The following is a 23142-nucleotide window of genomic DNA, read 5'->3' on the forward strand; positions in this document are numbered from 1 at the left end:
TCTTTTTCCCCTTTTATTGCCTATGGTGTGATAAGGAAAGAATACTAGAGGTGAAGCAACAGTGAGTTTAAGAAGGTCAAGCTTAATGATTAAACTGCAGCTGTAAATCTTTTCTGTGCAGAGATGCAGGGATGTGATCTGAATTGTCTCTCCACCCTAGCTGGACAGAGTTGGTTTTTCCTGGGACACAGGCACAGAACAATGGAAAACAATCTTCTGGTTTCGTTGCTATGTTTCACCAGTGAAGCAGCAGCTTTAATGTAGTTGTTTTAGTCTTTTGCAGTCTCCATTCCTTGGAGACATTTTTTGTTAATGCAGGAGGGGGAGCTATCCTGTGGAATTCAACTAGGAAAGGAATTAAGTACCTTTTATGAAAAGGACTTTCAAGCTCTCGGAGCCTACAATTTAACACAACAACTTTACCTAAGTTTCTCCATGTGTAACACTTAGTACCTGATCCCTGGAGGCCAGAGGCACACATCTGTGAACACCCCACAGCCTTTAGAAAATAAGCTACTCTTTCCGCTTATGTCATACCCATTCTCCTCCACATGGACCCTACAGAATTAGCTGTAGGAGAAGCAGTAAAGGTCCTGCCGGACAGCCATGAGCAGTCCTGGAGCTCCCCGAGAGCCTCCGAGCCTAGAAGAGAAGGCCACACTTGGAATGTCAGCCTTGGAGGTAGGGTACGGGGAAGGTATGGTTCTGAGCAGCTGGGCATCATGGAGACTCCAGATTCGTGTGTAGCAGTCCTGGCCCACTAAGGAAGAAGGAAGATGTGGCAGGTTACTCAAGAATGCAAAGGAATACTTAGGTACCTGTGAACATGACGTCTCAGGATTCCTAAGGCTGAAATGTACTTCCATGTGGGCCCAACAAACTTGAGCATAAAACTGTTAATGTGGACTTTCTAGAATCAAAATCATGAATTGCTTTCCTGTTCTAGCTCTACCACTAGCTGCAAGTATTCAGTGACAAGACACTGCTTGGCTGACCCTGTGAGTGACTGCAGGCTCACGGGCAGGGATTCTGTTTCTCTTGGTGTCAAGGGCTGTTCAAGGAGGAGTCTAGCCTACCAAGCCTCTGACGGGCAACCCACTTCTTTTTAATGAAATATTAATTAAGCTGATCTCTCAACTTCATTACAGCCTGAGGACAAAGCAGATGACAACTCTGTCCTGAGCTTTTTCTGGCTTACGAGCTCAAAGTTGGATGGGATGGAGGCGAGAACGATGGAAGGGGTAAACACTGATCAAGTCACTCCTAAGCTGGCATGTTGAACTGAAACCCCTTTTTGTGCAATTTTTTTAAGGTGTTTAAAAAGTTCAGAGTTCCTTCTAGCAGTTAAAGTCTTCAGGGCCTAGGCTCTGAGCAGTATTATCAGGACATCATAGGTTGTGGTAGCCCAGACAGGATGCATGCTCCTGCAGACTTTCAGGAGGAGGCCTGGCGTTTGGCAGTCACCCACATTCCATCACTGGGTGACTCTGCTCACCAGAGCTCCACCGTGGCTGGAGGCAACCTTGGGCTGCACAACGGCAGCTAGTGGACTGCCTACCTGTGCCCTTCAGTAAAGCTTAGCTCATCTGGTACTTAGTGCACAGTCTTTTGAGATGAAAACTGGTGGGAAAGAGATTTAAAAAGAAGCTAAGTGCTAGTATCGAGACAATGGTAGCAGAAGTTCCAACAAAGCCATGCTGCTTAGCCCCAAGTTTCATGGGCAGTCAGTAAGAAAATTAGCAAATACGAGGCTTTATGAAGACTTAGCATATTACTTAAAGGCAAGGGGTTAGGACGCTGATCTGTGCACTGTCACCGTAGTGAATAGCCCAGAATCTGATCAGTAAACAACCTGGAACTCCTTTCATGGGGGCTTAGTGGCTAGACAGTTGCTTCTGGTCCACATATTAAAGGGACCATTAAAGGGTCTGAGAATCAGTCACTTCTCACCTCAGCATTCTCTTAGACAAGACAGTGAATGATAGAATAGTTCTGACCTAATGGGTGGTCCCAGCCCAGGGGAAAACAGCTACCTCCTGCTGATACTCACACAGGGCTGTCCAGCTACTGGCTGTTTGTTACTGTGTCGCTTACTAATCCATCCCTATGTCCCCTCTCTTTTCCCTACTCTACTATCCAGCATCCTTACTGTTCAGGTCTGGTTTGAGTGACCTGTCTCCTGCTGAAGGGCTGGGGCCCTACGAGAGTGATAAGATGTGGAGTCTCCCTTCCCCACATACCTGCCACCAGGAGTCCTTCCTCCTCGTGCACATGTAAGGGCAGGTAGGCGTACTCGTTTACATGACCTTCATACTCCCGAATACACTTAGTGGTCCTCAGATCCCACAGCTTGATCTGGGAGAAGCACAAAGGGTTACTAGGGAGGGTTCAATTGGAACATAGCAAGTACCTGATGTAAAGCTGGGTGAATATAGTAGCCCCGAGCCCATCACAATCAGTAAGCAGAGACCCTTTCCCACTTCTGCCCAGGCTGGGGCAGTGGAGGAGTCTTGGTACAAGGGTCTCTTGCAGAACACCTGTGTATGGCAGGGCCTGGTCCCCACATTCTCAAGGTCCAGGAAGTGTCTGTTTCCCACCTTTCCAGCCATGTCTGATGCCATCAGACATTGCTCTTTCTGGAGGAGCTTGACGGAGGTCACAGCTGAATCATGGAACAGCCGGGTGGCCTTCCAGCCCTTGCCTTGAGTTGGAGAACGTAGATCAATGGCAAAGATCTCCCCAGAACGGCAGCCATTAAACAGCAAAGGAGTCTGTAGAGGAAGAAATAGCTCAGCCGTTACCACCTCCTTGAAGGCTGGGAAGGGTGTGTCCTCCCAAAGACAAGCCTGCTCCCACCTTCCCACCCTGGTGTGGTGAAGCTGGGCCAGTGGGGAGTTTGGTTCTCAACAGAAGTAGAAGGCAGGGGGAATCCTTTTGAGAGAGAAGAGATCTGGATCCCACATTTCCACCAGTGTCCTCTATGTGGAGTCCAAAGGTGCTTAAGAGGTAGACCTATTGTCCACTTAGGCTTCTTACTAAATTCCAAGTGATGACACCTGTTTCCACCACGTTGGGGAGGAGGAGGTAGCTGAAGGGCGGAGCGAGCCATTCTGTTCCTGCCCAAAGCAGAGTGGCTGACTCCTTCCTGTTCTTCACTCTCTTAAAGATGGCATTTTCTACAGGGCTTACTGGAATGACCAGAATTTTCACTTTTAAATGTATAAACTTAAAAGTTACACATGAAATGAGAAAGTGGTGTGATTGAGTGCACAACTATAATGTTCTACCTTTCGCAGTACGAGGGCTGGATTGCTAGGTGAGCTCTGCACGGAGTCATTCCCCGAGGGCTGGATTGCTAGGTGAGCTCTGCACAGAGTCATTCCCCAGCTCCAACTTACACATGCGAAAAATGCTTCATCCAAATACCAAAGAACTGTTACCAGTTCATTAAACAGGAAGCTGGCTAGCTGGGCACCAGTGGCTCATACTTGTAATCCCAGACACTTAGGGGGGGCTGAGATTTATGGATCAAATTTTGAAGCCAGCCCAGGCAGGAAAGCCCAAGAGATTCTTATCTCCAAATAGCTACTAAAAAAACCACAAGTGGAGCTGTGGTTCAAGTGGTAGAGCACTAACCTTGAGCAGAAAAGCTCAGGCATAATGCCCAGGCCCTTAGTTCAAGACCCAGGACTGATGCCAAAGAACAAAACAAAACAAAGAGAAGGCTAGTTAAAGCCAGCTTAGGATGCCAACTTCCGCTCAGTTCAGACATGTTCACAAAGTAACCCATAAAGTTTTTCCAACTCTTTCTCCTGTGTAGAAGAGGGAGGAAGATGCCACACCGGGGATCCAATTCACCCCAGCAAACTGTCCACCCCGAGCAAACTTCCTGTTATTCCCTCCCCAACCCAACTAACCACAACAGCAAACTGCTGGGCCAAGACATCACTGTTGGTTCCATACGACTGCCGGTGTCCCGTTACCACGTCTGTCAACAGCACCCGCCGCGACAAACCTGACCAGGATAGAGAAGGGTCAGTGACACCAGGATTACCAGGGTCACTGGCAGTCTGAGGAAAGCAGAGGATTAGGCTGGCAGTCATAGCTCACCAGTACTAAAGCAGTTATTAGCCTGGAAGTTCACACACCACGCGCAGGACCATGCACCAGGGATCCGGAAACTGCAGAGCATCCCAGGTCGATCTGTGCCTGTTGAGGGCAACAGAGAAAGTCAAATACGATTGTCCTCCCAGAGATCTGCTGTCATTTAAAAAATGAACCTAGAATTCCTAATTGGAAATGGAATCCCCCAACGTCATTTATTTCTGGTGTTTGGAGGAAGAGCCTTTTTTTTTTTTAAATGGGGGAGGTGGGAAGGAGGCCATGAATATGGCATTAGTGGATTTTTCTTTTCTTTCTTTTTTTTTTTTTGCCAGTCCTGGGGCTTAAACTATGGGCCTGAACTTCTTTTTGCTCAGGCAAGCACCCTACCTCTTGAGCACAATGCCACTTCCAGCTTTTTTGAATTTCCTGCCCAGGCTGGCTTCAAACTACAATTTTCAAATCTCAGCCTTCTGAGTAGCTAGGATTACAGGCATGAGCCATCAGTGCCCAGCTGACATTAGTAGATTTGTAAGAGGAAGAGACTGCAGATAGTAGGTTTGTTCTATCTTACCACGTGATGCCCTCGGCCATTTTCTGTGCAGGAAGGATGCCATTACCAGGTGCTAGGACCCGTTCTCATCCTCAAACCTTGGTTCTTTGTAAGTTTCCCAGTCTGTGGCATTTAGTTATAGCAACAGAAAACAGACAGAGTTTATATCCGGACCTTTTCTGGGTTTTGTGGTAAGGAGATGCAGCTGGGAAGTCTGGCTCAATGTGTCCTTATTAACAGTACACAGTGCTAACACCTGCAGGGAGGTAGTATGTGTGTGTGGAGTAAGAGGTGATTTTAACCCTGATGATCACACTGGCAGCCTTGTGTTTAAGTGACACACCAAACACTAGAAACGTCTGGGATAAAGGGCACAAATCTTTTTTTTTTTTGGGTTCTGGTCATGGACCTGAACTCTGGGCCGGGGCACTGTCCCTTCGCTCTTCAGCTCAAGGCTAGTGCTCTACCACTTGAGCCACAGAGCCACTTCCAGCTTTTTTCTTTTTGCTTATGTGGTGCTGAGGAATCGAACCCAGGGCCTCATGCATGCAAGACAAGCACTCTACCACTGAGCCACCTTCCCAGCCCGAAGGGCACAGATCTTAAGGATACAGTTCCATGAGTTATCCATGGCTAAGAAACTTCTCCGAGCTCCAGAAGAGCCCTCACATCACTTTCCCAATGATCACCCTCACATCAAAGTCTTCTCCTGATTTTTAATTTATTGTTTTGTCATGGGGTTTGAATTTGGGGTCTGGGCATGGTCCCTGAACTTTTTTCACTCAAGGCTAGCACTCTATCACTTTGAGCAACAACACCACTTCTGGTTTTCTGGTGGTTAGTTGGAGATAGAGTCTCACAGAGTTTCCTGCCTGAGCTGGCTTCAACCCGAGATCCTCAGATCTCAGCCTCCCGAGTAGCTAGGATTACAGGTATGAGCTACTGGCACCTGGCTGCTGTTCTTATTGTAACATTAAAGTTCTGTAAGACAAAACAAACCCTTCCTCAGCTCCAGTGTTCTGTGAAGTGGTGAGGACACACTCCTGCATCATAAGCTTACTGCATGAGCCCAGGCACTGGGTTCAGTGCACATGGCCTCAACTGTCTGCACCTGCTGAGGCAGGTTCCCAGGGGCTGGGGCAGGGGCAGTGCTGGGCTTCGTGCCAGGCCCGTCTGAAGTCTATACTCTTAACTCACTGGTCCAAACTCTGAGAGTCTGAAAACTGAATATCCAGACTGCTTCCAGGAAGGGGCTTTCAGCCAGGTAGAAGCTAAGCATTCCTCGTGCCTGCCCATACAGCGGGCGTTTACTAGCTGCCTTCTGAGTGATTGCTACAGGTGGCTCAAACCATTGTTTGGATGTGTTGCACTGGTTACCCTCACACTTGACTTCTGCTCTGGCAGTTGCTGTGACCCCCAAAAGGACAAGAAGCAGGAAGTCCTAAAAATGCATGGGTGCCCAGTACTGACCCTGGCACAGCTTAGGGGTGTTCTTGCAGCGCCACTCAGCGTCTCCAGCCTCTAGTACCCACTCCCACCACACAGGGCAGATCCTGGGAGGCAGAGGCGAGGGACACTCAAGAGCACAGCTTTTTTTCTAGATGAAGGACCTCATACCTGGGTGACTGCTGACGAATAACGATGCCGGGAGCAAGGTGACACATCCTGGCGTCTCTGCAAGTCCCAGGAGGCACAGCCTGGAAATAGCTGTTAAGGACAGTCAGGTACAAGGCTCTCCACTGGGAGAAGGCTGGGCATGAAGGGTACCCTTCAAAGTAGGACAGAGAGGGACATCCACCAAGCACATTGTCCAGATCTAATATGCTCATACCGTCCACATTTAGCTCCAAATGTTCTTAAAGGAAAAGAATATAGTTCAATGGCCTTCCCAATCCATTTTCTTTCCCCCCGCATCTAGAGAGACTCAGTGATCTCCAAGCATTGTGTACTCTGCTGGGCTAGGCATGATAAAAGTCCCATCTTTAAAAAATTGGTAAACCAGGTGCTGGTGGCTCATGCCTATGATCCTAGCTACTCAGGAGGCTCAGAGATAAGATTTGAGGATTGTGGTTGAAAGGCAGCCCAGGTAGAAAAGTCCCCATGAGACTCTTATCTCCAATTAACCACTCAAAAACTAGAGATGGAGCTGTGGCTCAGAGTGGTAGAGTGATAGCCTTGAGCTCAGGGACAGTGTCCAGGCCTTGAGTTCAAGCCCCATGATCGACAAAAACAAGCAAGCAAACAAACAATAAAGCTAGGATCTGGTGGCTCATGCCTACAATACTAGCTGTTTAAGAACCTGAGATCTAAGGATTGCAGTTTGAAGCCAGCTTGGGCAGGAAAGCCTGTAAGACTTGTCTCCAATGAACCAGCAAAAAGCCAGAAATGGAACTGTGGCTTAACTGGTAGAATGCCAGCCTTGGGTGAAAAAGCTCAGGGATAGCACCCAGGCTCGAGTTCAAGCCCCAGTACCAGCACACATGCATCATCATCATCATCATCAAGTAAAATAGTAAAGCATCAGCACAGAGTATTGATCCATTGTTCCTTGGTTAATGCATTAAAGCCCACAAGACAGAAATCTTCAGTACCCTTTGAGACCATATAACCTGTTTCTTTTCTCTTCTTTTTTTTTTGCAGTGGTTGTTGGTGGTGGGCTGGTAGGTATAGGTAGGAAGATCACAGTCTGAGGCAAAGTTATTTTTCTACTTGAAAAATACCTAAAGCAAAAGGGCTCAAGTGTTGAGTCCCTGCCTAGCAAATGATCAAGACCAAATCCAAAACTCCAATATCATCAAAAGAAACAAAAAATAAACAACCATACACACAAAAAAGGGAAAGATATGACAGCAAGTTTCTTGTTGAACGTTTCTGTCTGATTAGATTGGTGTAGCAACATCACCTGAACAGTATCAGATGACAGGCATACACAGTTATAGTTTATACAACATACATTGTTCTGTACCTTGCACAAAACCTATGAGTAAAATTTTAATGCACTCCAGGCTTTAAAATCCTTTAAACTGTAGGGCTGTGAAGAAAATTTAAAAAGCAAACACTGAAATTTTACTTAATCTTTTAGAAAAAATATTGTAACATTTATAAGGAAATGGAAAGACTTGGAACAAATGATATTAAGTAAGCCAGACTCAGAGAAACAAAGGTTGCATAGTTTTCCTTCATTTGTGGTAGCCAGATGTACCTATAAATGTAGAAGTAAGCATGTTGGGATGGCCTGTACACAAGGGGTTACAAATGAATTAACTGAAGTATAATAGACTCTATGCAGAGCTCAAATGGAGTAATCTTTTAGAAAGACTAGGTCAGAGTGTAACAAATCAACACCAGGAAATGGGAATATCCAAGAGTGGGGTGAGAGTACTGGGGCCGAGGGGAGAAGGGTAGAGGAATGAAGGTGGGGGAGGGGAGAACACAACCAAGAATTCATTGTGTATCACACAACTAATAAAAGTGGGGGAAGGGGTAGGTCAGAGGAGGTGAGAATGTTGAAAGAAGTGACTAATCAAGATGCATTGTATTCATCAACTCTTTGTTATATGGTACTTCCTCTGCACAACTACTTAAAAAAAAAACAAAACAAACAACCAAAAAGGCCAGGAATGGTGCTGAACACCTATAATCCCAGCACTTGGGAAGTTAAGGTAGGAGGACTGTGGTTCTAGGCCAGCCTGGGGTAAATAGCCAGCTTGTCTCATAAAACGAAACCAAACAAACCAACCTAAAAAATCTTAAAAGAGCTGAGTGCTGGTAGCTTACACCTGTAATCCTGGCTACTCAAGAGGCTGAGATCTGTGGATCATGGTTCCAAGCTAACCCAGGCAGGAAAATTCATATGATTCTTTTTTTTTTTTGTCGGTCATGGGGCTTGAACTCTGGGCCTGGGCGCTGTCCCTCAGCTCTTCAGCTCAAGGCAAGCGCTCTACCACTTGAGCTACAGCGCCACTTCCGGTTTTCTGGTGGTTTATTGGAGATAGGAGTCTCACGGTCTTTCCTGCCCGGGCTGGCTTTGAACCGCGATCCTCAGATCTCAGCCTCCTGAGTAGCTAGGATTACAGGCGTGAGCCACCAGCGCCCGGCGTCATATGATTCTTATCTACAAAAAAATACTCAGAGAGCTCAGAGACAGAGCCCAGGACCTGAGTTCAAGCCCCAGGATCAGAAAAAAACAATATTGAAAGAGACTCCAATTCAGCTTTCATTTGTTGAAGATCAAAAGTCCAAAGATTGAGCTAAAGCACACGAGGCAGGTGCAGGTGCTATGTGCAATGACAGCACACAGGATCAAGGGCTCATTAATTAGGGGAATGAACCCAGGACCAGGGTGTTAATCCTTTTTGCCTAAGTCCTAATTCCTACAGGGTGAGAGTTGGGTCTGCCCAAAGCGGCACGCCATTATGATACAAGAGGCAGGCTCTGTAGCAGACTGCCTGGGCTTCAAGCCCTTGCCTATCACTTAGCCACAGAGCCGCACAAGTGTCTGCACATGGGAACATCCACCTCCCTTCTACAAACAGCCATCACTACACCCCACCTGCTCTCATGAGAACCCCCGTCTACCCAGCTGCCACAGTGCAGCGATCCAGCCCTCGGCCACTAGATGCCATCTGACAAAGTCCACAGGTATCAGGTCCACCAAACCTTAGACTGCCAAAGGATATAGAATGTGAGAATCCGAGTGATTGAGTGAGGCCCAGCACATGGAGTTTACCTGCAGAGGAAGCACGTTAGCGGGAAGATGGAGAGAGCAGCCCAGCAGCCAACTCGCAGAGCAACGGTAAATATCTCAAGACACAGAACTGTGGCTTTCTTCTTCAGGCCTCACCCCTCTGAAAAGGGCTTGGAAAGGCTCATGGGGGACAGGAAGGAAGTAAATTCCAGGCCTAAGTCTTTCCACACCAGTATCCAAACATGTCCTGCATTTTTTGTTGTTGGTGGTTGTGGGGCTTGAACTTGGTCCTACACACTGCCCAAGACTCTGTGCTCAAGGCTAGCACTCTACTACTTGAGCTACAATGCCACTTCCAGTTTTCGAGTGGCTAATTGGAGATAAAGAGACTCATGGGGACTTTTCTGACTAGGTTGGCTACGAACTGTGATCCTCAGATCTCAGTCTTCTGAGTAGCTAGGATTACAGACTGAGCCACCAGCACCTGGCAAGGGTGCATATTTCTCTACTCACAAACATTTTCAACTTGTATCCATCTTGTGACTCACATCTCAATGGAACAGAAAGACAATTTCTTCCAGATGCTCCTCTACTGCAATTGTTATTTTTTTGGTACTCGCCGTGGAGGTAGGCCTGGGTGCTTTCCTTGAGCTTTTTTTTTGCTTACGGCTAATGCTCTATCACCGAGTCACAGTTCTCGGCCTTTTGAGTAGGCAGGATTACAGGCATGAACCTGGCACCTGGCATCCCCCCCTCACTGCAATTTCAACATGGTGCCATGGAGTTGAGCACCTTTGGGTCATGCCTATAATCCTAGTGACTCAGGAGGCTAAGAGCTGAGGATTATAGTTTGAAGTCAGGGCAGAAAAGTCTGTGAGACTCTTATCCCCCATTAACCAGCCAAAGGCTAATAATGCTTGAGCCATGGTCCAAGTGGAAGAGCAGCAGCCTTGAGTGCCCAGGCCCTGAGTTCAAGCTCTTACTACGAGCATGCACACAAATTACTGAAACCTCACAGACTGACACACCATCTCGGTACATGGGAAGGACTCAATGTAGACCCCTGTCAGTGTACTCCACACCCCAGAATTGTGCCCCTTCAGATCACTCCTGACCAGCTCCAACAGGAGGAGGTATCCTTATGACCCAGTAAAACATGCCACCTCCAGCCCATCCCAGCCACTTTCCCTTCCAACACAAGAAGCCCCCTGGGCATGTTCCTCTTCCCCTGTAGGTTCTCAGTACATGCATCCCTTGGAAATGAGGTGGCCTGCCTTCTTTACAAAATTCTTCTTGCCTCTCCGTGTCGGCCAGAACGACTGCAATGTGCTCCAGGGCTGGTGAGACCCCAGCATACCTTGCGGTTGGTGAAGTAAAGGTTCTCATGCATGTGCACCTCAAGCGTGGGGGTCTTCAGGCCACGCAGGTTGATGATGCCGTACTTGGAGCCCCCAATTTTGACGTCGTTCACGGTGAAGAGCCGCTCACTGTTGGTATCCGCCTGGAGGAGGGAAGTGGACAGAGATCACTTGTCCATCTCTCCTGATTTCTACACTCTGTGCTTTTCCTCCAAGAGTTGTGGAGATGACCTAGCTTGTCCCCCACTTGGTGTTGTGATCTCTGGGAATGCACACGCAGATACAAGCAGAGGAGGCCTTCCACTGTCTACAAATGAAGGGATGGCATGCTTATGTGTAGGCCCAGAGACAAACCTGCAGGCCCCACCCATGGCTGTCAGGGACAGGGAGCAAAGTCACATTGCTGGAACTGGTGGTAAATGGGAGCTTCAGGTTTAGGCATCAATCCTTGTGCCTCATTTTAGGAGTTAGAAGCCCCCTGCTCCACTGTGTACCTTTTTAGTTGTATAGACAACACAGCCAAAGAAGAATTATGCTGTGTGCATTCTTAATCAACATGTGCCCAGACTCAAGCTCTATGTTAAATGAAAGAGGATGCCAGCTCATTACCTCTGCAAAGGTAGCTGGTAGATCAGTTAAAATTATCAACCCAAAAGTTGGGTGCAGTGGTGCATGCCTATAAGTCCTCGTACTCAGGAGGCCAAGGCAGGACGACTGAGAGTTTGAGGCCAGCCCAGGACATGTAAAAACAAACTCACCACACCAACAGGACACTGCCTGCTTCATTAACAGCTTCCATGAAGCCAGGTCCGAGGACTGCCAGTACCAAGCCAACCACAAAACACCCAGGGATGGCAGCTACGCACCAGCACCCACAGATTTCTTGTTCCTACTCACCAGGATGAGGTTAAAGCGATCACTGGCCAAGGCTGAAGGATCTGAGCTCTGAATCTGGACCTTTTTCCTCTCCATGCAGCTCACGCGAAGCTCGTGGGCTAACCTTCAGAGGGAAACACAAGTAGAGAGCATGGACACCAGCTGGACCCTACGAGACAACTCAGGGATGTACATCTAGGCTAGGAGTTCAAGGCCAGCCTGAGTGACTTAGCAACACCCTGTCTCATAAAAACAAACAAAAGTACACTTTCCCACTCCACAGATCTTCCTAACAATGCAGCCCCAAGGAAGGTCCACAATAAATCTCAGCTTTAATTCCCACACAAAACGCTTAGGAAAACTAAAAAATAAGACCTAGATAGCCCTTCCCAGAATCAACACACTCTAGTAGAGTGCTTGCCCCGTAAAGCCATACTTCTAGACTTTATGTTGCTTTACTTCGTTTTGATAGGGTCTTAGGCATCAGCCTGGACCTCAATCCTCTTATCTTGGCTTCCAAAGTAGCTAGGACTAAAGGCATACATCATCATGCTCAGCTTGTTTGTATGAGTCTGCATCTTGCTAACCTTTCGTTTAGGCAGGCCTCAAACTGTGATCCTTCTATCTTCTGTCTTGGAAGTAGCTGGAATTACATGTGTGTGCCACCACAGCCAGCCCTTAAGATACTTCACAAGTATTTTGATGAAGTCTAGTACATACATATACACTTAATGCCTAATTTCTGATGACAAGTCATCAGGGAGGAAGAAATCTCTTAGGACTGAAGTTGTATGAGGATCACTGAATAAACATCCTGAATCAGCTCTGCCTAAATCCCTTCTGCCATGGATTCTCCTGACTGGATTCTCGGAGGGTGAAAATAAGGATCAGGAAGGAACATTCACTAAGAATGAGGCATGGTCTTACCGACAGTAACTGGTGGTGTTGAGAAAACCCAGCTGGCTTTTTCGTAGGAAGGAAGATGCATTAAATCCCACTCTGGCTATCTTCTATGTTAAAAACACACACACACACACAAACAACAACAACAAAACCAGAATAACAACAGAAACACAGAAAGATTCAATGAAGATTTGCATGTGTTATAAGAAGATAAAAGATGTTCAAATTCCATATTACCCAATGAAGGACCCAGACATTGAAGGGGTAGCAATGACACCCATGTAAGACTTGTTGGCAAGGGGCTGGGAAGGTGGCTCAGTGGTACAGCACTTGCCTTGCATGCATGAGGCCCTGGATTCGATTCCTCAGCACCACATAAGCAAAAAGAAAGAAGCCGGAAGTGGCACTGTGGCTCAAGTGGTAGAGCGCTAGCCTTGAACTGAAGAGCTGAGGGACAGCGCCCAGGCCCAGAGTTCAGGCCCGATGACCAGACCCCCCCCCAAAAAAAGACTTGTTGGCAAGAAGAGCCCAGCACAGAGGACACACGGGCCTGAAGACTGTGCCACACCTCTGTTCAAGCCGGTCAATGTAAACCCGGGTTGCGAGCGCAGCCAGCCTGTCACTCTGCTCTGTGTCACACTCTGTCCACCCAGGGTGACATCGAGGCCAGGCTTTTCCCTGCTTGTGCCCCACAGTATGTCTCAATATTTAAACCTGGCTGTGAGGCTGCTGTTGGTATTCAGCGTATGCATTTCCACACCAACACCCTCACTTTCTATTTAAAACCGATAGTTGCCAAGTACCAGTAGCTCACGCTTCTAATCCTAGCTACACAGGAGGCTGAGATCTAAGAATTAAGGTTCAATCCAGCCCAGACAGGAAAGTTCATGGGACTCTTATCTCCAAATAACCACCAAAAAGCTGGAAGTAGAGCTGTGTGGTTCAAGTGACAGAGTGCCAGCCTCCAGTGAACAAAGCTAAGGAACAGCAACCAGGCCTTGAAATCAAGCCCTATTATGGGCACCAAAACAGAAACAAAAAAACGCCACACTGTGCATGAAATTTTACCATGCTGTCTCCCAGGGTCCCCAGAGGAAGGATGACATGGTAGCAGAACAGGCACGGAAGCAAAGGATGTCTTGTCTTTCTTATTCTCTTTTTACTCACCTCTGTGTCCCAGGGTGTCTAACCACACCTGCGGCCTACCTTTTTCTGCTTGTCCTCCTCCTCCAGCAGCTGCAGCCTCTTGCTCTCCATTTCCTTGTGGCGGATGCTCTCCTTCGTGAGGGGGTTGCAGTTGTTATGGCCAGGGAGCAAGCGGAAGTAGCGCTTCTTCTCAGGATCATAGTAAAACCCTGGGAGATCTTCAGTAAAAAGCCATGATACCTAAGAACTCACCTACTGAACACGTGATAAACTAACCCACCTAGGAAGGCGTCCCAGTGGCTTGTCCACCCCCCCTTAAGGTGGGAGTCAGGGATGTGCCGGCATGGTTGTCATGACACTGGACTAGGCCACATGCACCAGGATCATAACTCTGACCCACTCAGCTCTTTCCTTTAGTATTTCCATTTACTCCTCAAATTGCCCCAATGCAGGGATGGGTCTGGTGACTCCTAGCCCATCTGAAGAATCACATCTGGGAAAGAAGGGCAGCTAGAACAGCCAGGTGAGCTTTTATCTTCCCTGCAGGCCAGCTGAGAAGTCCCACCCAGCAGGGCAGACTGCTTTACCTGGCACAGAAGGATCCCCAGTGGAACTGGACGAGGTCGATGGGGACTCTTCATCACCGTGGCCCAAACTCTGTGCTGCCCCTGTAGTATATCTGTGGACACAGGTGGAGTGACTTGGAGAGGAGGGTTTGAGTTTCCTGTCATTCTGGGCCAGGTTTTGTGTTGCCTCTCTTTCTGCTTCCCATTCTTTAAGAGGATGCATGTCACATTAGTCCCCTCCTCCATATCTTTTCCCTGGAACGTTTTGTGAAGATGTTTGGCATTTTCCAGATAAAAAGACCAGAAGTCATTTTGCCAAATAAGAATTTCCTCAGCTGGGTTAATCTGTCAGCTTCATTCACCCAGCAGTTAGTTACAGGCTGGGTGGATTTTATTCTTGATGAGCTTCAGCAGTAGAAGAGCTTACGTTGCTCCTGGCTAGCCAACCTTACAGATGGAGCAAGTGGTTCTCTGGGAGTTTGCTCAGCAATACTGGGAAAGTGCCATGGCTAGCTAAATGCTGGGTTTGTTAAAGTCACCAGCACAGCAGCTTCTGTGGCAATTGCAGGCAGAAGCATATAGAGATAAACCAGATAAAATGCAATTGGGGGGGGGTGGTTGTTACAGTGCTTGAACTTGTGGCCTGGGTGCTGTCCTTGAGCTCTTTTGTTCAAGGCTAGTGCTCTACCACTTTCAGCCACAGCACTACATCTGGTTTTCTGGTGGTTAATTGGAGATAAGAGTCTTGCCTCAGACTCATGCTGAGGAGGCCCCAGGGACACAAGCCCTGAGGATGCTAGATGGGTTCTAGGCAGAGCCTGCTGCCTAGCCTAGTACACTTGCCTCTCGCCAGAACTGCATGGTCCCGACAAAGGGTTCTGCTGGTGGTTTCTCCTCCCATATCGTCCCCTACTCGGCCGGCCGCTTCTCTTCATCGCAGTTCCTATAGGTGACAGGAGATCATCACACACATCTTGTGTATTCCTGCTTGTTTCTGGGCAGGGCAGTTCCGTTCTACATTATCAGAACAAGGGCTGCCTTCGCCTCTCTCCTAATACCTGATGCTACATTTTTTTTTTTTGGTTTTTTTGGTCCGTCTTGAGGCTTTAACTCAGACCCAGGGCATTGTCTCTGAGATCCTTTGCTCAAGGCTACTGCTCTACCACTTTAAGCCACAGTGCCACTTCCAGTTTTCTGGTGGTTAATTAGAGATAAGAGTCTGAAGTCTTTTCTGTCTGGTCTAGTTTCAAGCTGTGATCCTCAGATCTCAGCCTCCAGAGTAGCTAGGATTACAGATGTGAGCCACTGATGCCCGGTTCCTTTCAGACAATTTTGAGGGCTCTCTTTCCTTAATTCAGTTTTTTCTTTTTCTTTTTCTTTTCCAGTCCTAGGGCTTGAACTCTAGACCTGGCATTGTCCCTGAGCTTCTTTTTGCTAGACTAGCACTCTAGCACTGGAGCCACAGCACCACTTCCAGCTTTTTCTGTGTATATGGTGCTGAGGAATCGAACTCAGGGCCTCATGCATACAAAGCAAGCACTCTACCACTGAGCCACATTCCCAGCCCCCAGGTTCTTTTATCTGTATGAGCTCTACCTCTAGATCAAAAGGAACAGAAGGAAATCTTCCTTTCCCAGTATTCCTCAACCCACTGCAATAGGGCCCCTTCTACCAAAATATTCCTGCTGAAGAGCTCAGGGACAGCACCCAAGCCGGGTTCAAGCCCGACGACCGACAAAATAAATAAATAAATAAAATAAAAAATACAGCATGCATGAAGGAGCTAGAGGGAAAACCATGAATTTGAAGCCAGCCTGGGCTAGGGAAGCTCCAATATGGAGGACAGAGAAGGACCAAGGTCCAGGTGGAATGAGGAAGTAAGGAGGCAGGGAAATGGGCCAGATGGAACACAGATATGAACAACTGAGGGCTCAAATTGTAACCATGCCGGTGTGTGAAAGTTGAACCGTGAACCAACCAATCAGTAGGTTCTACAAAACAGGAATAGCCAATCAGAAGCAGTCTAACCAAGAAGAGCCTTGTCTGCAGCAGCTATGCCTTGCACAGATCCTGAAATCTCAATGAGCTATCTAGCTTGGAGCTATCTATCTTCCTATCCTGCATGGGAAATTCTTTTAACAGCTCTAGACCTTCAGGGTCCAAATATCCACAAAACCCTGGTTAAAAATATTAAAACCCCCAACAGAAACATTCCAAATAACAGAATGGGTTTGAGGACTAGAATCTTTTAAATATTTGTTTAAGAGCTGGGCACCAGTGGCTCATTCCTGTAATCCTAGCCACTCAGGAGGCTGACATCTGAGGATCTTGGTTTAAAGGTATAAAATGTGACAGAGATAGAACAAAATAATTATTAAAAATAAGGCAAAGCATTAAAGGGAAATTCCAGAGGTAAAGACCCAAAGTAAAGAATGAAATAATACACAAGTTAAATATCAGGTTACTGAAATGTAGCAGAACTTAGGAAAAGCCCAGAAAACTGGAAGGTAGTTTGGCCTTAGACTTAGTACATAGGACACCTGGGAGGTGTGAGATGTGTTATTGTCACATACACCCGCCACCTGCGTGTGGCCCTTTCTGTACACTGCCACCCGTGCATAGCCTCTTTGCTCTGTAAGTCATGATGTGAGAGAGCATGGTTGCTACCTGATGAGTGGAGCATAGTGGCCATGGCTAATAAAGACTCCTTGCCCTTTTGATCTGAATTGGTGGATATATTTGCAGGAAACATATTTGTAGGACCTGGAATTCCAGCTCTGGCAGGAAAATTCATGAGCCTCTTATCTCCAGTTGTCACCGGATGGAGGTGGGGTTTAGTGAAGCTTCCCCTTAAACATAGGGACTCTTCACTTAGGGCTCTTGATTTCAATTGCAGAATAAGAATTTCTGGACAAGTCTGGTAAGAAAACTTGGCAGAGCTTTATTGAGTTAGTAAACAAGTAGGCAAGCAGACAAACAGGCACAAAAGGGTAGGAACATACTCTAGCAGAATGTGGATGCTCTCACAGGAAGAGACACAGAGTGAGACACACACACACACACACACACACACACACACACACAGCCAAGGAAACACCCACAGAGACAAACAGTTCTTGGGCGGTTGGAGTATTTATAGGATGAAGGCAGGGGGTCGGGCTTCAAGTTATTCAAAGGTAGGTGCTTTGTCTTTGCTCTAATCACACCTGGTGTTAATTCCATTTTCAGGTAAGAATGCATCTTGCCATAAAACAGATCCTTACCCTTGAGACAAGGAGGAGCCTTGCTATCTGCATTTTGGGGCATCCTATCAGACAGTTGTTAATCCTTGGGTGAGAAATATAGACTCAGGAAGGAATGCATCGGCTGTTTCTCCCTAAAGCAAAGGATAGCATTTCTAAGTTTCTGAGTTACCTTCTCCAGGCCTCAGTTTCCTTAAGTTATCCTATTTCATATTCCCCTAACTGACTGTTTCCTTAATCTTAAGGGAAATATATGAAGGACTATCTCCTGTATTTTCCTTAGTCTATCCGGCTTCACAATGGAGCTGTGGCCTTGAGCAACTAAAGCTCGAGGACAATGCCTAGATCCTGAGTTCATGTCCCAGGACTGGCACAAAAAAAAAAATGCTTAGTTAGTCTGTTTAAGGGTAATTTGTTTTTCCTCAAATGTAAATATAGTTTACTCTTCAGACCCACATTATGAAATTAAGCTTAGTTCACATTGCCATATCATACTACATTTTGTTAACTTTGCAGATCATCTAGTTTCAGCCTACCATCAGTAGGGTTTAGATTCTTGCATAATCGAGCTTAACTATTGTGATGCAAAATCTTTAAGACACAGGTATTTCTTTTGTGGTGCTAATCCAGGTCTAACACAAAGTTCTAGCCTTGTTCATCTTTCTATTCCTTACATCCAAGATCTATTAGACTGACATATTTCCTTCCCCTGCAATTAAAAATCCAACAGTGATAAGCCAGTGGCTCATGCCTGTAATCCTAGCCACTCAGGAGGCTGAGATCTGCAGATCGCAGTTCAAAGCTAGCTCGGGCAGGAAAGTCTGTGAGACTCTTATATCCAATAAACCACCAGAAAACCTGAAGTGGCGCTGTGGCTCAAGGGGTAGAGTGCTCGCCTTGAGCTGAAGAACTAAGGGACAGTGTCCAGGCCCAGAGTTCAAGCCCCATGGCCAGAAAAACAACAACAACAAAAAAAAACAACTAACAATACGCCTGGCTTTGGTGTAATCTTAACTACTTAGGAGACTGAGATCTAAGGATCTTGGTTCAAAGACAGCTCACACAGACAAATCAGAGACTCCAGTTAACTAGGGAGCTGCTAGTTTGCAATCTTCCAGTCTCAACCTCCCCAGTGCAGGGATTACAGGTGTGCATCACCATTTGTGGCTTGAAGTCCACAGTCTTAACTAGTTTTAGCTATAGCACCCTCCCCCTGCCCCAGCCTTCGGATCCAGATTTAGTCTTCATAGAGGCATGCTTCTTAATTTCATTGCCCTTCAGTTAGGTATGTTTCAAATGCATACAACAAAGGTTTTGTGTGGTTTGAAGGACTTGCAGTTTTGTGTGTAAGTAGCACTTACTCTCTTCCAGGTCCCTTCCTAAGTCTAGCCTTAATACTTCCATGGTTTACGTCCTGAAAAAAGGTTGGGGCTAGAGGGCTCCAGTGAATAGCTGGAAGTTGGAACCCAGAGTTCCAGATACTGAAATGCTAGTGAGCAGCAAGCAGATCCATTGTGTGCTCAGACAAAAGAGGTGAGGGGGAAGGGTATGCATTCAGGCCTCTGCAAACATGCTAAAAGCTCCATTGAGCTGGGCAATAGTGGCTCACATCTGTAATCCTGGCTACTCAAGAAGCTGAGATCTGAGGGTCTGTGGTTTGAAGTCAGCTGGAGCAGGAAAGTTCCTGAGACTCATATCCAATTTATCACAGAAAAAGTTGGAAATGTTGCTGTAGCTCAAGTGGAGGTGCTAGCCTTGAGTAAAAGCTTAGGGACAGTGCCCAGGCCCAGAATTTAAGGGGTGAGGGTGGGTGAGCTGGTGGCTCATGCCTGTAATCCTAGCTACTCAGTAGGCTGAGATCTGAGGTTCAAAGCCAGCCCAGGCTCAAGTGGTAGAGCATTAGTCTTAAACTGAAGAGCTCAGAGACAGTGCCCAAGCCCAGAGTTCAAGCCCCATGACCCACTAAAAAACAAAAACAATTATTCATTTAAAAAAAATTTTTTTTAGTAGCCGTATGGAGGCTTAACTCAGACTTTGAGCTTTCCTTCCACTTTTTCATTCAAGATTGCTGCTCTACCACTTAAATCACAGCTCCACTTCTGGCTTTTTGATGGTTAATTAGCAATAAGAGTCTCATGGACTTTTCTGCTGGGGATGGTTTGGAACCTTGATATTAAGATCTCAGCCTATTCAGTAGCTAAGATTACAAGTGTGAGCCACCAGTGCCTGACTCCATTGCATACTTTAAAAGTGACTTTTATGCGTGTGAATTATATCTAAAAGTTAAAAAGATGTTTACTATATTACAAAACGATAAACAGCCTAAATATCCAATAGGAAAATTCCACATCGGGGCCCCTACTGTCCAGTGTTCTGCAGTACTCCAATACCATTGGCTGGAAGCCAAATTCAAAATGGCCCCCTCCAACAAAGTTCCCACCCTTAAAGTAAAATGTCCACATGTGGACCGATGCAGGATGGAACGGCAATTATGCAGACAGCACAGGTTAGAATTCTTCTGCTTGGGGGGAGAGAGATGGGAAGGGATGGGAAGGGGAAACAAAGGAGGAGGCAACAATGCTTGATAAGAAATGTACTCATTATCTTGTTCATGTAATTGTAACCCCTCTATACTGTATTTTCACAATAAAAAAAATTCTTCTGCTTAGTGTGTCAACATCACAATAAACACATCCACCTTGGTATTACCGTCCACGCTCAACACAAACTGTAAACGGAGGCATAGGGGTTTAAAAAGCATTCACACGATCCTCAGACCCGGCTGCTACCTGGATAGGAACAAGTGCCATGTGCGCCCTCTTGGGGGAAATATGGCTCCTTTGATAAACCTTATAATAATCTTACAATAAAGCTTATAATAATCAAAAAAAAAAGCATTCACACAAACTTACAATTACTGGGAGAACTCACATTCCATCCCAACCAGGCAGACCTCTGGGCCTGGCTGCTCACAGGTCACCATCTCAACTACTACTGGGCTTGCTTTTTGTTTTAATGTAAACATTTTAATTAATTTTTTTTAGATCAGATTTCAAGGCCGTGCCTAAGCGGGAGCTCTATCACTTGAGCCACGCCCCCAGCTTTCCACCGGTATTGAAAACCAGCTCTTGGAGCTAGAAGCTGTTCGCCACCTTTCCGTCCGTTTTGCCCCCCCCCCCCGGCTCATTTACAAGACAGAGCTCGTGAACCTCCAAGGCTCCAAGGTGTGTCGTGGTCCTGGGTCACTAGGGAGGCCACGAGGACCCCAGGACACGGAACCGGGAAGCTGGCCCTTAGGACATGCAGTCTTCCCCAGCCGGGTGGAGGGTTGAAACCTTTGGCATTACATATTGGATATTTAGGAGAACGTCTGTCCTTCGGGGTCCTCTTTCCCTGAGTCCACCACCGGAGAGGACCCGACCCGCAGGGTAGGCCCGGCTCCGCGCACCCACGAAGGCTTCGGCCCACCCGCGCCCTCCTCCCTCCTGGCCTTCCTCGTGCCGCCCCCGGTCCCGATCGCACATCAGCTCTGCAGAAGACAAGCAGCAGCCTCGGACCGGCGCCCACCGGCACCCCGCCGCTACGGTCAGCACAGGTGTACCTGGTTAGCACGTCCTCTCCGCTCCCCGCCAACAGCTCAGCTGAAGCAGAGGCCAGGCGTGCCAGGACCCGGAAAGACCGAACATGTAGCGTCAACCAATAGGTGAGTCCGTTTTTGTGTTGTCGCAGCTGATAGGGCTACGGCGGACGGCTCTGTCTTCTCATTGGACACAGATTCACTCTATGGCCGTCAATAAGGACGATCTTACGGAGAGGGCGGGGCTTGGAGATTCTGCCCTGCCCTTCCCGGGACAAGTCTAGGCCCAGGTGCGCCTGGGGGCGTGGCCGAGCGCGCGGGCGGGCGGGTGGGCGCTGTGAGGTGCGCAGAGGAGCCAGGTAACTGGATAACCTATCCGCAGGCGGTAGGTTGTCCCTCGGGTCGCAGCTCACGCCACGTGGGGCCGGTACCTAGGCCAAGAGTTATCATTTAAATTTGGGGGAAGAAGAGAGACTGCAGAAAGGGCCAAGGAGTCTCTTGAGATGAGGGAGAGATAAGGAGTGGGTAGCGACTCCCTTGGCTGAGGCTGCTGAGCCGACGCTTGCCAAAGGCCTTGTCCTGAACTGGGATTGGGTGAGCTGTGGATCTAGGTCGAGTTGTTTCCAACTTGCAGTGTGACCTTGGGCGAGCCTTTTCCCTTCTCTGTGCCTTCCGCTGTAGGTTGACGTGATGTGCTGATGTCTTTGCCAGCTCAGTTTGTTCATACAACCAGATTTCTAGAATGTTGCCTGTTCTCGGCATGGGCTGACTGCCCTGAGAGGCTCTACTAGGAAAATGGAAGCCTGTGACAGGCACTTGGTCACAGTGACAGTTTTGTGAGGAGGGCTAAGTTCCAATAGTCCAGGCTTGATGAGGACATTATGATGTGCTCTGTTAACTCAGGACTCTGTGTATGGCTGGACCCGTTAGAAATTAGGTGGTAGGGTTTACCAGTAGCACTCCTGGCTAGGAGCAGTTTACAGATGGGAATAGCTAGATAGAAAGACAGCTTCTGGAAGCTGAGCTGTCCTAAAGAGGAGGCAGAGAGAGCAGTTCAGTGAGACCAAACAACATGGCTGGGCCTGTGCTAGCAGTGGTTTGAGCTGGTGGGGAGGTCAAGCTGGCAAGTGTCTGGAAAAGTGTCTGGGGCTTCATAAGGTGAGGCCTCAGAAGCAGGTTATGAGTAGCTGCAGAAGGCTCTGAAGGCTACAGAGATGGAGTGTGACAACTCGTTTTGTGCTTTGGGAATGCTACCTGGGTGGGAACAACAGCCCTTTGGGAAAGACAATCAGCTCTGAAGGAGGTTGCAGCCAGGTAGAAGGGTAGATGGGAGACAGTTCAGGGGGAGATTCAACAAAGCAGGAGCCTGTACGAAAGAGTTGGGATCACTGGAGAAATCCAAGAGGCTGGCAAACAGCCACTCAGTGAATTTCAGTGAATTGAAAACCAGAGGAGCCTTAGTGGGTAGCACTAGACACGCCTTAGAGTCCTGTGACCAACCCACAATCCACAAAGGACACTTGGCCTCAGCCCAGTCATGTGGCTTCTCAGCTCAGTTTTCTCACAGGTAAAATAAGGATAAGATACTGTGGACAAAGCACCTCACCCAGTCTGTAGTTTTGATCAAACATCTTCTATTACGAATCTGGAATTTGGCTTCGTGTCTGATGGCATATATCACCCCCCAAAAGAAAAATAAGTACTTCTTTTATCCCATTCAAATTTTTCAGAATTTGAAGGCAAGGCAAAGACACTTTTTTTCCTTTGAAATGGGATCTAGAATGAATCAACATTAAATTTGTCTACATACAAATATATAAAGAAGGGCTGGGAAGGTGGCTGAGTGGTAGAGTGCTTGTCTTGCATGCATGAGGCCCTGGGTTCGATTCCTCAGCACCACATAAGCAGAAAAAGCTGGAAGTGGTGTTGTGGCTCAAGTGGTAGGGTGCTAGCTCTGAACTGAAGAGCTGAGGGACAGCACCCAGGTCCAGAGTTCAGGCCCCATGACCGACAAAAAACAAACAAATAAAAAAACCCAAATATATAAAGAAGAATTTTCTAGTCCTTATCTTTCACCATCTATTTCCTAATCCTCCTTCATATACTCATTCTCTTAATTAAAGTAACACAGTG

The 23142-nt window shown here is 47.3% G+C and overlaps 1 protein-coding gene across 3 annotated transcripts; it reads right to left on the reverse strand.

Moving 5' to 3' along the window:
• Positions 1 to 21096, reverse strand: Dcaf4 (DDB1 and CUL4 associated factor 4). 3 transcript variants are annotated; one of them, XM_013017834.1, is made up of 15 exons: positions 21034 to 21091; positions 19897 to 19950; positions 15034 to 15135; positions 14212 to 14303; positions 13685 to 13842; positions 12503 to 12585; positions 11597 to 11699; positions 10699 to 10842; positions 9334 to 9383; positions 6272 to 6351; positions 4111 to 4209; positions 3918 to 4015; positions 2598 to 2771; positions 2241 to 2355; positions 1 to 760 (listed from the first exon to the last, which is right to left on the reverse strand). In XM_013017834.1, exons 3-15 carry the CDS (start codon positions 15123 to 15125, stop codon positions 567 to 569), a joined length of 1482 nt encoding a protein of 493 aa, XP_012873288.1. In that variant the 5' UTR covers positions 15126 to 15135; positions 19897 to 19950; positions 21034 to 21091; the 3' UTR covers positions 1 to 566. The 3 variants fall into 3 exon arrangements, with proteins under 3 accessions (XP_012873288.1, XP_012873296.1, XP_012873280.1); XM_013017842.1 differs by lacking the exon at positions 19897 to 19950 and having other exon boundaries at positions 12503 to 12582; positions 15034 to 15133; positions 21034 to 21096; XM_013017826.1 differs by lacking the exon at positions 19897 to 19950 and having other exon boundaries at positions 15034 to 15133; positions 21034 to 21096.
• Between the last annotated feature and the right edge of the window lie 2046 nt (positions 21097 to 23142).

This window comes from Dipodomys ordii, unplaced genomic scaffold (genome assembly GCF_000151885.1).
Source record: "Dipodomys ordii isolate 6190 unplaced genomic scaffold, Dord_2.0 Scaffold2, whole genome shotgun sequence".
Lineage (NCBI taxonomy): Eukaryota > Metazoa > Chordata > Mammalia > Rodentia > Heteromyidae > Dipodomys > Dipodomys ordii.